Genomic DNA, 15,992 nt, shown 5'->3' with positions numbered 1-15,992 from the left:
GGAAGTCAATGGGGAGGAGCATCCCATTGTCTTTCTCAGCCGCAATCTTACCCCGGCTGAGACCAGGTATAGTGGAGAAAGAGTGCCTGGCTATTAAGTGGGCACTCGAGTCTCTCCGCTATTATTTGTTGGGGAGGAAGTTTTGTCTCGTGACTGATCACTCCCCTCTCAAGTGGATGTGCCAGGCCAAGAACAGGAATGCCAGGGTTATCCAGTGGTTTTTGTAATTACAGAATTTTAAGTTCATGGTTGAACACAGGTCCGATGTCCTGTCACGGGTTCACTGTTGTGCATGTGTCCACCCCCTCAGGGTTGAACAAAGGGGGGGGGTATGTGAGAAGGTGAAAGGGGCCATCGTGGATGGTCAGTAAGTGTCACTGAGGTTCCTGGCCTCAGTGGAGTTAGAGCCAGTAATTTTCCAGTGTCTGCTAGGCAATGCCAATGTTCTGTCACAGGTTCACTGTTGTGCATGTGTCCACCCCCTCAGGGGAGAGAAGGTGAAAGGGGCCATCGTGGATGGTCGGTATGTGTCACCGAGGTTCCTGGCCTACTTGGAGGCCTGGAAAAGACTTTATAATTGCCACACAGACTCTGGTGGGAACCAACTCCTAAGGAACACAGGTGTACATGGTTTTCTTTTTCTGCACTAAGACTGTTTTGTTATTGCCAAGGGTGAATAAAGCACTGAGCTTTGATTTGAAAATCCTGATTCCTTGCCTCTATAACTGCAACTATAACTGCACCCGCACCTGTCTACAAGAGTGAGTTATCACACTAAGCAAAAACAAATATATATATATATATATATATATATATATATATATTCCCTGTAATGTAGCATTCAAGTAAATGGCCGTCCATGCAACAACACAGGAATCAACTAAAAAACAACAGTTGCCGTCTCACTAGTTTTTATCATATAAAAAATATCTATACAAATTTCCTTTGTCCTAGTTCATCCATTAAAAAGTTACAATGTGGAATGGAGCCACATGTATGAGTTCACAGGACTGCTCTCTCTTCCTGTGTATCCTGCTCTGTAAAAGTAGTTTGGATGTAATTCTAGTTCCCATATGAGCAAGTAAATAATCTCAAAGCCCATGACCTCATATGTTAGTACTACAGCATGAATACATGACAATATCCTGTCAGCTGAGAAGGTCAAGGGGGAAGGGAACATGATGACTCTTTTTCTGCTTTAGGAAGTGTGGGAAACCATCTGCTTCATGTTGTGTGTTACCAAGTTGAAGTTGTTTCTTTATCTAATTGCTTGAAGTTTGGTATAAAATATATAATAAATATATATATAATAAATATAAGCCACAAATCTAAACAGTTAGAGCTGAACTGTAAAGCATGGGGAAGGACATAAGCAACTAAAGTATATAATAAATTGGTTGTCACATGAAGGCAGTCTGGAATCTCATCATCTGAGATCTGCTGTTATCCAGGGGTACTATGCACCACATTATTTATATAGGTTTAGAACACCATGGAAATCAAGTAAAGGAGCATAGACTCCTGTCAAAGATAAGAGCCCTGCTCCTGTATGTACTTTCTCTGGCACCCAACACTGTCACTGAAGGGTGCCATGGAAAATATATACAGAAGCAGGGACTCTTGTCTTTGACAGGAGTCCTTGCTTCTCTGTGTACTAAGCAGCAAGGCGTACATTGTATCCCTCACTGGTCATGTATAGAATATCAGCCAGCAATGCATAAAGTGATGCTTATCTCTGACCCTGTATGAAATGAGGGTATTTGTGTGCATTGAGTTGTCTCTGTTGTTTCTGTCACTTGCAGCAGGCAGGCCATTGTTGGTATTTGGGGTGTCAATCCATTCATCAGCTGCCACCTAACCTGAGATGTCATGTGTCTGCAAACTATGTATTGTATCTTTGCTTCTTAAAGGCAAAAATTAGACATTCTACATTGTCTCAGTTAATAATCTTACCATTTTGCTGCTGCATAGTTGGTATACTTCCTTTACAAAGCTGGTTGTTCTACTTCTTCTGACATAGATCCAACAGCACACTGCTCCTGGCTATATCATACCTTACTGCACTTCCCTTTCCTTCTCTCAATGTCAGAGATGGCAGATCAGGCATTGTATGGCATTCAAGTTTTCATGGAGGGCTGATTACACAGGCTGTGGGTAGGGAGGAAAGCACACACAAGGCAGTCTGCAGGTAGAGACACACATGCTTAGTTTGAGTATAGAGAGAAAGGTAAGAACCTATGGCAGACATTAAAGGGGAGAAATAAATTACATAAACCTCAGTATCAGCATCTGTTATCAGAAGAAAGATTGCCAATGGTTGTAGAATAGGAAACAGCAAAGTGATGACATGATCATAGAGAAGAGTTAGTGAAGATATCAGCATTCTGGACACATGGACCTCATAATGCGTGTATAACTGAGAGGGGCATAAACAACATAACAGGTTGCAGACTTAAGGGGTAACTCTCACCAAGTAATATATAATCTAATATGTCCCTACCTAGTAGTAATCTAGCCCTAACCCCCTACCTGGCTTCAAACATTTTTTAAATCGCTTTAATAGAGCAGATTTAGGCGCAACGTCACTGACGCCTTGCTGGGCGCTTGCTTCCGCCCTCACATCGTCTATGCAGCGCTCCTGTCAGGAGCGCGCATAGATGATCTGCCAATAGCACGGCAGACAGCTCCGGGGTCTTGGCATACTGGAAGTTGTAGTTTTTCAACGTGCATGGCAGGCCGGCGATGCTCCTCTACTCCTCCTCCCTGGATAGCACAACAGGGAGGAGGAGTAGAGGAGCATTGCCGGCCTGCCGTGCATGTTGAAAAACTACAACTTCCAGTATGCCCATACAGCTGTCAGGGCATGCTGGGAGTTGTCCTGAAAGCTGATGACTGTATGGTCATGCTGGGAGTTGTTTAAAGAAAGACCTCGGATCAGACTTACCCATCCGGAGGATCAGCGCAGCAATGAGTGCGCGCGCTGCCTCCGGACAGGGTAACGGGGGTGGGCGGGGCCACGCGCGAGGCCAGTGGAGCTGGCCAATGCGTGCAGCCCCAGCTATCAGCGTGCTCGCTCTTGCCTGTTTGATTGACAGGGAGCGAGCAGTGACTGAATTTCGACTCATTTGCCAGGCTGAAATGAGTCGAAATTCTGTAGTGACGTCACTGCCGAATGCATTCGGCCACTAGGTTTAAAATCACTTTTTTTTTTTATTAAAGTATATTAGAGATATGTTGTAGTACTTAAGTACTACAACATATCAATTTGTTTATTTCATGACAGTGCCCATTTAAAATGAATGATGGAATTAGTACTACATCGTAAAACTTTATGCAACTTTCTTTTTGTTAAGCTAACCACTAACATTTTATATGTCAATGGTGTCCATACTTTTTAAAGGGGTATTCCAGCCCTTTAAAAGTTATACCCTATCCACAGGATAAGGGATAAGTGACTGATCCTAGTATTTCCAGCGCTTGGGTATCTCCAGCACTTCCATAGACAATGCATGGAGCGCAGGCCAACCTACTGCTCCATGCAGCGGGGAGCGCTCTTTAGCCTCCCCTGTAATCAGACAGTCAGTGATTAGGGGATATGTTTATAAGGTCTGGAATACCCTTTTAATGAGGGATGTGTAATGCTTCATGTGTCCTGTGGTGGCGCTAAAACAAAATTGAACATTGAATGCTGTGTTTCCCTGCTGATCCCTGGGAAGTAGTATTCCCCAACTGATAGATTAGACTTTTCTTCTCAGGAGCAAAGATATAGTTTGTTGCCTTTTCCTTATAAAAACCAGACCAAGTGGCTTTTTTTGCGCTGGTGCATGACTCACGAGGTGCATGACTATCGAGCCCCCTAGTAGCTACACCCCAGGTCAGCTTATTCCAGGCTCTGCTTCAAACAAGATGGACAGACCCTTAAAGTGGTACTCCGCTGCTCAGCATTTGGAACAAACTGTTCCGAATGCTGGAGCAGGCGCTGGGAGCTCGTGACATCATAGCCCGCCCCTCATGATGTCATGCCCCACTCCCTCAATGCAACTCTATGGGAGGGGGCGTGACAGCCGTCACGCCCCCTCCCATAGACTTGCATTGAGGGGGAGGGGTGTGACGGCATGAGGGTGCGGGGCTATGATGTCACGAGCCCCTGCTCCGGCTCCAGCGTTTGTTTATTCCAAACGCTGAGCAGCGGAGTACCCCTTTAAGAGCACAGATGACTATCCACCTAATTTAATAACACAGGGTAATAGTGAGTAGTTACTCTATAACCTAGCAGAGCACAGTGCACTCACCAATCAGCAATGATATTAAACCTAAATGCTCCGTATAAATGTGACTGTGAAGACTGTGCTACTGAGGATTTGCCTATGTATACACCTGACAGCTGCTGTTCCTGCACAGGTGACTCCCAGGTAATGAGTAAACACGACTGCTGCAGTGTCATTGTCCCATCTTCAGCTAATTTAAACACTGTTTTGTACTCCAGGTACTGGCAGCAGATGCGGATTGCTTTTCTACCAGGATCCTTCTAAGCATATTGCTGCATTTCAAGAAATCAACATGTCTAATTCAGACTCTGAAGATGACGGGACCCCCAGACGTAGGTTCTCCTTAGAAGTTCATGACAAGGATTCAATTGCTGCCTTTGGGAAAGAAGATAAAGATGGGAAAAGAGAAGCAAAACCCCCGATGGATTCAGCACTGCAGAAAGAAAGTGACAATATTCCCCCAACTATTGGCTTCAACTTTGATTTTTTGGGGCCAGCGCAAGTAAATGGTGGCAAGTAAGTTTATCTGTCATATGTCATTTTATATCTGAATGATGATGTCGCTTGTCTTTATTGTTTGATGGTAGTGCTGAGACTAGAAATCTATATGATCCAAACAAAATAAGAATAAACTATATGACCATAACCACAACTTTTTCATTTTTCTAGTAAGCCCAAGAGGTATAGCTAGGCTTTCTCTTACCTGGGGCGTAGATTTAGCTCTATATCTAAACACCCTGGCAACGGCAAAGTGATTTGTTGATGCCCTCCTTGGCACCCAGCAGCCATTTTCATGGTGAGCCTTCCTAATCCTAATCACAAGTCTTGCATGAGAATCAGGGTGAATAGTATTTTGGGGGTCACGCTGAGAGTACTGGGACCCCATTTCAATCCTATAAGGGGAAGGGGTGACAGTTACATTTGTTTGCAGCAGATAGATGGCAACACGTGCCATATCACCATCCATTAGGGCATGTTCACACGTGCATATTTTTTTTGCAGATTTGCAAAAAAAATGTGAAAATGGGTAGCAAAATCTGCTGCAGAAAATCTGCAGCAGATCTGTAGCAAGAAATACACACGTGTGAACGTACCCTTAAAGGGGTACTCCGCCCCTAGACATCTTATCATCTATCCAAAGGATAGGGGATAAGATGTCAGATCGCCGGGGTCCCGCTGCTGGGGACCCCGGGGATCGCCGCTGCAGCACCCCGCTATCATTACTGCGCAGAGTGAGATCGCTCTGTACATAATGACGGGCAATACAGGGGCCGGAGCATCGTTACGTTACGGCTCCGCCCCTCATGACGTCACGGCCCGCCCACGTCAATACAAATCTTTCGGAAGGGGGCGTGGCCGTCTTCACGCCCCCTGCCATGGACTTGCATTAAGGGGGCGGGCCGTGATGTCATGAGGGGCGGAGCCATGACGTCACGCTGCTCCGGCCCCTGTATCGCCCGTCATTACGCACAGAGCGAACTCGCTCTGTGCAGTAATGATGGCGGGGTGCCGCAGCGGCGATACCCGGGGTCCCCAGCAGCGGGACCGCGGCGATCTAACATCTTATCCCCTATCCTTTGGATAGGGGATAAGATGCCAGGGGCGGAGTACCCCTTTAAGGTGCAATATGATAAAAAAAAAACACCTGAGCATGCTATTTCAAGCTAATTTTCCATAGATTAAAATAGGGAGGGACCTTATGTAAGCTAGTAATGGGTCATGTTTGGCTGAAACCATCATCACAATAGTCTTGTAGGTTAATCTCTACTTGTAAAGTCTGACCTATTCGATAAACTACCGTATATCTAGAATGATATTTTTGCAATTTTAGAAATATTTGAAACAAAAAAAACATAACTATAATAAAATTATATATTCATTCAAATTGGAAAGAAAATTGAAACAGCACTTCATCTTTTTGTGCTAGAATGTATTAACCCCTTAAGGGCGGAGCGTTTTTCAGTTTTTGCTTTTTAGTTTTTTCTTCCTTACCTTTTAAAAATCATAACCCTTTCAATTTTGCACCTTAAAATCGATATGATGGCTTATTTTTTGTGCCACTAATTCTACTTTGTAATGACATCAGTCATTTTACCCAAAAATCTACGGCGAAACTTTTGGTGGCTTCCGTTTCTATGCAATAAATTTTTTGGTAAAAATGACACCTTAACTTTATTCTATAGGTCCATACAATTAAAATGATACCCTACTTATATAGGTTTGATTTTGTCGTACTTCAGGAAAAAATGATAACTACATGCAGGAAAATGTATACGTTTAAAATTGTAATTTTCTGACCCCTATAACTTTTTTATTTTTCCACATACGGGGTGGTATGAATGCAAATTTTTTGCGCCGAGATCTGAAGTTTTTAGTGGTACTATTTTTTGTTGATCGGACTTTTTGATTGCTTTTTATAAATTTTTTATAATATAAAAAGTGACCAAAAATATGCTATTTTGGAATTTGGAATTTTTTGGCACGTACATCATCAACCGTGCAGTTTAATTAACAATATATTTTTATAATTCAGACATTTCCGCATGCGGTGATACCACATATATATTTTTTTATTTACACAGTTTTTTTTTTTTATGGGAAAAGGGGGGTGATTCAAACTTTTATTAGGGAAGGGGTTAAATGATCTTTTTAACTTTTTTTTTCATTTTTTTTTGCAGTGTTATAGCTCCCATAGGGGACTATAACACTGCACACACTGATCTTTTACATTGATCACTGGTTTCTCATAGGAAACCATTGATCGATGATTCTGCCGCTTGAATGCTCATTCCTGGATCTCAGGCTCTGAGCAGTCATTCGGCGATCGGACACCAGGACAAAGGTAGGAGACCCTCCTCGTGTCCTACAGCTGTTCGGGATGCCGTGATTTCACCATGGCGGTCCCAAACAGCCCACTGAGCTACCCGGGAGCAGTTTAGTTTCACTTCAGATGCAGTGATCAACTTTGAACGTTGCGTCTAAAGGGTTAATAGCACACGGACTGTGATCAGTGCCGTGCGCTATTAGCCACGTGTCCCGGCTGTTGCTAGGTGCCAGGCCCGACCCGCTATGATGCCGTGGCCCCGCGTTATAGAAAGGGAGGGGACTCAGGGCTTACAGATATGCCCTGCATGCTTAAGGGGTTAAAAGGAAAAAACCTAATGGTGGTGATTTTCAGGACTGACAATACTGTATTATTTTGGTCACCTTGATTTTATTGTTGTTTTATTGTTTTTCTTTGCGCTCCGTGATTTCATTGACAGCACATACATTTTTTTTTTCTTCTTCATCGCCTCTTTTAGTGGTGTGGTGATAGGATCCTCCCCCAACTCACAAAAAGAATCCATGGTAACAGCAGCAATTTTAGAAACTATGCACTTGTAGCCGCCAAAATATCACTTGTGATGTTTCACTTGCATTAACTCTTTATTCCTAAATGTATCCTCACTTAAGAGAATACGCAAAATCAAAGCCATGTTTAGGATTACTTTTGGCGAGGCTTGCTTGTCATTGTCTTATATACTGAGGCGAGGAGATAGGAAGAAGGAACTGCATAAAGTTTAAATTTAGGATTTATTATTATAATTCAATACACTTTGTGTAGCCTGTGTGTCAGACGTTTAATCATTACCATCACCTCTATTTTGTCTTGACTTCTCTTTTCCTAAACTACCGTATATGCTTTATGTTCAGTATTCATATAGTGACTAAATAAACAAAGGATTATGGAGTTTGCTGATGGGGTTGTGCCTGCAATAAGCTTACAGAATGCAAATATTACAGTGTTGAATATGGCTTAAGGTTCCATTACCCAGATATTATCATTGAGCATTTAGTCAGGGATACCTGGTAACATGTAAAATGGTGCACCACCTGCCATATCAATAGCCTGTTGTCTATCCATGAAAACCAGGCTAGGGTGCATGGCAGGCCCATTTACAGGGCTTGGAAGTGGGCCTGTGACATCATAAGGTGGAAAGGGGCAATTAAGAATAAAACAGATTTCTTTTATAGTGGTTTATAATGCCAATGGGACCAAGCACCAGATAGAATTAGTCATGTAGAGGCACCTTTTTTTTTTTAAAGATTATAGTGATAGTCAGGGTATTCTTAAGCCCTTTCCTTAGGCACCAAGAAAGTCTTTTGTAGTCCTGGTAGGTGGAGGCAGGGATATTCTTAGCCTGAAAAGGGAAAAAATGAGGATTGAAGGTGGGGGTCAATTGTGGTTACTCAAACTTTTAAAAATGAGGCCATAAATGTAGAATGTGGTGCACTGTTACACTGGTTTGTTAGCTGGGCCTGTAGTTGGGAGCTATCTAGCTAGTGCTTTGACGTACGTATGTTTGTTTTACATCAATCACAGACAAGAAAAAGCACCATGAAGCAAGACACTACACAGGGCGCGCCCCAGGGGAACTACAAGTACAATAAACTACAATACAGTCACCAATTACTATAAAAGCCCATGAAATGTGGGAAGTTTCTGTAGAAGCCCTCAAGCCATTGTGACCAGTGTGAAACAGCCTGTGACTAGCGGGAGATCTTAGCACCTTCTATACTCTTTTTGGACTGCCAGAGTGGAAGGCCAATTCCCAGTATCTACACCAACCATTTGCCTGAAGGGGCCCGATCCATGATCTATAGCCTCCTTAATGTTTAGAATTGCTGCAAGCTCATTCATACTTGCCAAAAACATATGTTGCATTGCTGCAATGAAAACTACAGTGTTTGCCAGTATGAACTAGCTGAAACCTATGTAAACATTGAAGAGCACCTTGGACCCTTCAAACATCTGGTGGTTGTAGTTTGCAAATCAAACCAGTGTTTTCAAATCTTAAAAAAACGTTTATTTTCGTTTTTCTTATCAGCATCTGGAAAACTGCATTGATATATTTAGAATTGAGTTTGAGCCATTTGCAGAACCAGATAAAACTCTTCCCTTTTTCAACAATTCAGTATGAAATCTTGGCTCTACAAATGGCTCTAAGAACCTAACAACACATTCTTTCTACCCTAACTGGGAGCAGCATGTTAGGTACATTGCTTCCAGGAACCCATGTTTTATGCACAAATAGGAAGAGATTATTTTATAAAGCTGGGCAAGAATAATTCATAGAAGAGAAGGCCTTTATTAAAACTATGATCTCTTTAAAAAAAATACAAATCAGATTGAATGTGTTGGGCAGTGTCAATATGTTGACATTGCATTTTCTCAGGAACTAATAAGGAAGTAGTAGTATGGAAGCATCAGCTCTCCCTAATCTTTCTTTAGATCTTTGACTAAACTCTTAACTTATGTCCTTGCATGCTGGGAGGCATGGTTGTGCAACAGCTGGAGGCACCGTGGTTGGGAAAAATTGCTCTAGACTATAAACTGACCCCAGCAAAAACAACAATAGGCTGGAGGATCTAGAGAAACAAAATGGAGCAAAGCCAAAAACACTCAAGCTTGCAGTTAGACAAAGTGTACAAGACTGCAGCAACTATCAAATACAAACGTCAGGATAACACGAACAAGAATCAAGAAATACATAAGAAACTAGGAACAATGGCAAGAACAAAGATCCATAGAGATGCAAGAAAGACTTGGACATAGCATACAATATAATCCACAGAGAGTGCACAGGCCAGGAGTCTTTTAAAGAGACTAACTAATGGAACTTTTACCAAACTATCCAGACCAGAGCAATCCAAAATAGCTGATCCATTGCTCTGGGACAGGGCATCAGAAGACTTTATAACTACTGCCTCAAACGGACTACTAGAAGGGAGGATAGCAGGGAGATTCCTGCTATTTGTTAAACACATGACCTTAGGTATCAAAACTGTCCTGAAAAAGTGGCCTAGTTAACCCTAGCAACCAATCGCAATACTGTACTGATTTAATTTGTTCAAGATTGGTTTAACGGTTTTGACTACTTAAGAGGGAACTCTGGTACTTTTTTTCTTCCCCCATCCACAGGTCTATGTGTCTATTTGCAGGGGGTCCAACTGATGGACCCCCCCCCCCCCCCAGTAATCTCCTGCCAAGCACCCTGTGGTGTTTTCCTCCTACACGGAGTGGTGGTTGTCGATACGCTTTCTCCATGCAATGTCTATGGGAAAGCCGGAGATAAACCAGTCCACCCTGCTTTGTGCATGATGATAGTGTTTTGAACACAAATCTTCAGAACATAGGGGCATTGGGCAGGAGATTGCGGGGGGTCCCATCCATTCTGTGGATAGGAGATAAGAAGAAAAGAACCAGAGTTCCCCTTTACACCTACAAAAAAGTGTTTATTTTTCCTACAGCACCACCCCAGGGAAAGTAAAGCATTACATGGTGCTCATTAAAGTCTGGGAGCTGTCTATGTAGCTCATGGGCACCCTGGTACTCCAGAGAGAGAAAGACAGGGATTCTCTTTGTACAGTAGCTGCTTTGTTTAATAGATACTTGTCCTGATTGTGGGCCCAAAATTCTATTTACTCAAAATTATTTAACAGGGTATATAACAAAAAAATTTTTTATGAACTAGACAACCCTGGGCTAGAAATTTTTTACAAATAAGGTCCACATTGTACTGGAAAAAAAAATCACATATCTGCATTGGCTTTTAAAGACATTTCCTATTCTCATCTGCTCCTCACTGGATAGGATATTTTTGGGGGTTTTACTTTGTTTAGTTATGAGAAGTCATAAATGACTATAATAAATGTATACATTGTAGATTTGTTGCAGTAGTTGTTTACAACTGCACTACTTCACCTAAATAGGATTTGCAGACATCCCTACACATCCCCACGCTGTTATAACAACCTCATTTTTAGACATTTTTATTGCATGTAAACATACCAGGTCATATGAGAGGAGTACTACCCTGGTCCCTGCCTTACTACATAATAGCCACTGGTGCTTGCTAAATCTTACAGCATCTACTGTGTTCACAGGAAGCCATTTTCTTTCTACTATATCTAATCCTTTAAAGGGATACTCCGTCCATAGACATCTTATCCCATATCCAATATTATTCCCTATTGCGGTTGTCCGTCCGCTGGGCTGAATGGCACCCGGCTCTCCCCAGGAACGGAGCATGCTGACCCCTTCATGTACCTCTATTGAAGAGCTGGACATACAGAGTTGTCATGCTCCATTCTTGGGAAGAGCCGGGGTGCCCTGCAAGAGATTGCAGGGGGTCCCAGTGGTTGGAACGCCCATGCGATCAGACACCTATCCCCTATACTTTGGATAGGGGATAAATTGTCCTGCACAATAGTACTCCTTTAAATGTGACCGCAGTTGATATCCCTCTCAACAGTCTCCACCCCGAGTTCTACTAGTCAAATATAAAATTATTCATTGTGTGGTCACAGCCATTATATTTCCCAAATACTGAGTACTCCTGTAGTCACCAAAACATAAAGACCCAGATACATAATGATTATATACAGTATGTTTATATATTTTTATAATATAGATTGAATACATATAATCATATAGACGATAACAAAGTTATTCTTACCAGGTAATTATTATTGTTATTCAGTCAGGCACTGTAAAAACAGTGTTAGTTCTCCACCCTGTACCTACTGATTTGGCATTTGCATAGGTTACCTTGTGGGAACTTCAGTAAGGATATGGATAGTAATGCTTTACAAAGAGCACATTCCTTATTTTACAATGCACACATGAACATTTTCAGAAATCTACTAAAAAACCTTTAACCAATGTGTCTGCCCTCTGAAGGTTTGACAAGTGACTGACAAAAGAGCAGGTAGAAGCATGGTAGAAGGACTGAGAGGTCTAGAAAGCTATATTCAAAATGAAATACAAACATAAATAAAACTGCATATAATGGAGTGTTTCATTCTCTGTGGTCGAGTCAATCTTTTAAAGTATTTTTATAATATGTTTTATATAACAAATTGTGTTATAGTTACGGATGTTGTGGTGGATTAACAGTACCATTGGCCCTAAGCTGTGCCCCATTTGTGACCCAGAGAATATTAGTGACCCTAATAGTACCCCTACTCAGTAGTTACCCCCCACATAGTTCACTTATACATTAGTTACCCCTAACAGTACTCCTACACAACAGTTACCCTCCAATAGTGGCCATAAATAGTAGTTTTCTTCTAACAGTATTCTACACAGTAGCTACCTCAAGAGTGCCACACATTAGTTACCCTCTAATAGTGCTGACACACAGTAGATACCAATAGTGCCACATACAGGGGTTATCCCCAATAGTACTCCCACACAGTAGCTGGCACTCCATTAGTACCCCCAAACAGTAGTTACCCGCAATAGTTTCCACACAGAAGCCACCCTGCCCACAGAATTAATTTCCCTAGTGGTACCCCCTTAAAGTATTTAGCCCCATTAGAGCCCCCCAAAAAGTAGTTTTCCCCAGACAGTACATTGCCCTTTTGGGCAAAAAAGAAAGAAAGAAAAAAATAGAAACTTCCCTTTTCCCGGCTCCCATGCTGTGGCTCCTCTTGCTGCAGAACATGACAGCTTTCTCGTCTTCTACTGTTCCCATCTAGGCTGCACAGCTAAAGCTGCCTTCTGGCTATAAGGGTGAGTGAAGAGTGGGAACAAATGGCTCTCCGTTCTGTTACTGGAAAATACCAGTATCTCTGGATTCTCGGGGCAGGAGGCTACATATATTATAATACGCCACCGGTTTAGGATCTGTTTGTGAGGCTGTTTGAGGTTTTTACAGGTTCTCCCTTTATTTTTTTATGAAAAATAAAGGCACCCACATCATTTAGGCATCAGGAAAATGGAAATGAACGTTTCCCTTTGATAACAATGGGTCAGATTTTGTTTCAGTTCCATTCCATTCACATTCTGTTTTTTGAACAGAAAAAAATGTGGCATGCACAAATTTAAATGAAATGTGTTAAAACAAATGGAAAGCAAATACATTTTCTATGAAACTCCATGTCGACCGATGTAAAAGTAGGGGTGTTCCGCGCGCACCCGTTTGTCATTGTCTTTCTTAGGATGCATTTATCTACGTGAACTCAACCGTTCAACTCCACAATAAATACATCTGCTGCAGATTTGAAAGCCACATCACAGATCGATTTTCGTGTCAATTTTGTGCAGATTTTTTCTTCAGCATGTTAAAGAGGTTTCCTAAAATCTTCTTCTCAATGCTTGCACTGCAATATGCTGCTGCTTATCCAGTCTGGTACACATACAATGAAAAAAAATTATAGGCAAGATGTACAAACAACCTGTCTCACTTAGTCAAACCTCTGTATTACTGCACTCTTTATATAAATAATAATTTCATTTTAACAGAGCTCCTGACATTGATCCTAAAGATTGCTACAACAGAGAGAGAATATTTGCTGCAGTAGCCAATGAAGATACTGAAGACCTGGCTGGACTACAAAGCTACCTGCAGAAAACCATGAAAAAACTAACTAATAGTGAATTTACAGGTAAGGTAAGATGTTGCTGGGAGCTAGTGTGGTTTGATAAATCTTACATATTAGTACAGAGTAATGAATTGAAGGGCAATGCTGTGATATTGTTGCTTAAAGCTAAAACTAACTCTATCTCCCTCCTATTACACCTGTTTGACGTTAACCCATCCCACATAGAAAGAGGGAGATAATGTTGACTGAATTCCTGGCTAGAGTGTCCTGTACACAGAAACAGGAAGTCCGATACAGGATGTGCACCAGACAAGACACTGGGCTGAAGACAATAGCGTAGACAGTTTGAATCCAAAGCAGAAGGAAAGATATGGCTAGGTTTTTTACTGCCGCTTTTTAGAATACTGCCATTGCAGTTTTTTTTTTTTAACAAAAGTCAGAAGTGTATTTCAAAAGAAATGGAAATATAAAAGAAAGGACTTATACTTCTGCCAGATCCACTTCTGATTTTGGCTCTCCAGAAAAAAAAACTGTGTGGAAAACTACCTTATTTACCTATATATTTTAATTTATTAGAGAGTTAAAAAATAGGTTTCATCGTCAAACAACCATGAAAAAATAAAAATGAAAAAACAGCTTGTGAGCAGCTTATTTTTAGGGGAAATGAAAAACCAACCCATTTTCTGAATCTGAATGACTTTTTAATGGCTAACCCAATGCTTAAGTGTATACACCGATGCAATTTAAAGGAGTTTTCCCATCTGAAAAAGTTATCCCCTATCCACAAGATCTCAAGAATGTGGACACATATCCTCCACTGCTCCATTCTGAATACAGCTATTTCCGTGGCTCCTATAGGGAATTAATGTAGCAGTGTCATGCCCTTGTTTATGAGATTGTGTGTTGGGGGGGGGGGGTTCTGACCTTAGGGATAAGGGATCCTGTCGACAGGGGATTACTCTCTCAGTTGGGAAAACCCTTTTAAAGGAGTACTATGATACAGAAAAAAATTTCATCGCATAGGTTCTTTAAATACCTCTCAATAGAGGTGCTGATCTCCTGAATCGGTCCGGTGGTTCTCCCGCTGCAGCCCGCGGTAATTTGGCTTACTTCCGGGTACTGTTCGTCTGAATCTGACGTCAGCAATCACGTTACCCAGCATTCATTGCTCCTATCCTTTTGCCCACAAGCCCTCCCTCACTCTTTCTCCCCACCCCTAATAATATTCATCACTATGCCCCTCTCTGCCTCCTCCAATAATGTAACAATTGCTGCAGCCGGATCACGCTGGCTACAGCTATTTAAGCATACTCTGCTCACATCGCTGTAGCACACGTGTACCGGAGAATAGCTATTAGCTATTTACATGCATAAAATAACTTTTAAACACACTTTTCTAATGGAATAGCTACGGTTTCCATTTGCTCCTATTGGGGTGTGCACATGCGCATGCGAGTATAGTATGTTAGTTGCGTAACTTGCTTTGTGAATATAACTGATAGTTACGGCGGCGTAACTATCGGTTATATTACTGGTTGAACGTAATCACATGCCAGGTCCGAGGATGCTGGTTACTGCGCATGCGCGCGACTCGGTTCATGATAGGAGGGAGGCTACAGAGGCATTTACTCAGCCAAGAGAATGCCGGCTGAGTAAACGAGGGGGCTGTTGTATATTCAACTGGGGGAGTGACCGAATCGCATTTGTGGGGCTGGCTTAATACAGGGAGGAACAAAGGAATGATGGCGTTTTGTTTCAAAGATGGCCGCGGACGGCCAGATAGTGCGGAACGAAAGTCATCATTCACTGGGTGAGGCTGCACTTCCGATTTGGCTAGAAAACATGGATTCATTCAGGGAACCCTACTGAGGTAATTGACAAAATTATATAACTTGGGGAATCAGTGACAATGGCAGGTAAAAGTTTTGGTTAAGAGTACTCCTTTAAGGTTTCTTAAAGGGTTACTCCAGTAGAAAAACAAATTTCAAATGAACTGGTGCCAGAAAGTTATACAGATTTGTAAATTACTTCTAATAAAAAATCTTAACCTTTCCAGTAATTATCAGCTACTGTATACTAAAAAAAAGTAGTATTTCTTTCTTGAGTTCTTTCCAGCCTGACCACAGTGCTCTCTGCTGACACCTCTGTCCATGTCAGGAACTGTCCAGACCAGGAGAAAATCCCCATAGCAAACCTATACTTCTCTGGACAGTTCCTGATATGGACAGAGGTGTCAGCATAGAGCACTGTGATCAGACTTAAAAGAACTCTAGAAAGAAATTCAACTTCCTGTGAAGCACATAGCAGCTGATAAGTACTGGAAGGATAAACATTTTTAAATAAAAGTAATTTACA

The 15,992-nt window shown here is 41.8% G+C and overlaps 1 protein-coding gene across 3 annotated transcripts in view; it reads left to right on the top strand.

Annotated features, from left to right (window-relative positions):
- The window catches only part of LOC130356970 (transient receptor potential cation channel subfamily V member 1-like), a 92,725-nt gene that overhangs the window by 17,344 nt on the left and 59,389 nt on the right, over positions 1–15,992 (top strand). For all 3 annotated transcript variants that reach the window (XM_056559198.1, XM_056559197.1, XM_056559196.1), the window contains exons 2-3: positions 4,487–4,784; positions 13,558–13,700. In XM_056559198.1, the coding sequence (XP_056415173.1) occupies positions 4,561–4,784; positions 13,558–13,700 (367 nt within the window). In that variant the 5' untranslated portion in view covers positions 4,487–4,560. The remainder of the gene's footprint in view (positions 1–4,486; positions 4,785–13,557; positions 13,701–15,992) is intronic.

The sequence above is a fragment of the Hyla sarda genome, chromosome 2 (assembly GCF_029499605.1).
Source record: "Hyla sarda isolate aHylSar1 chromosome 2, aHylSar1.hap1, whole genome shotgun sequence".
Lineage (NCBI taxonomy): Eukaryota > Metazoa > Chordata > Amphibia > Anura > Hylidae > Hyla > Hyla sarda.
Note: the sequence above shows the minus strand (reverse complement) of the source record. Positions and strands in the feature narration are given on the sequence as shown.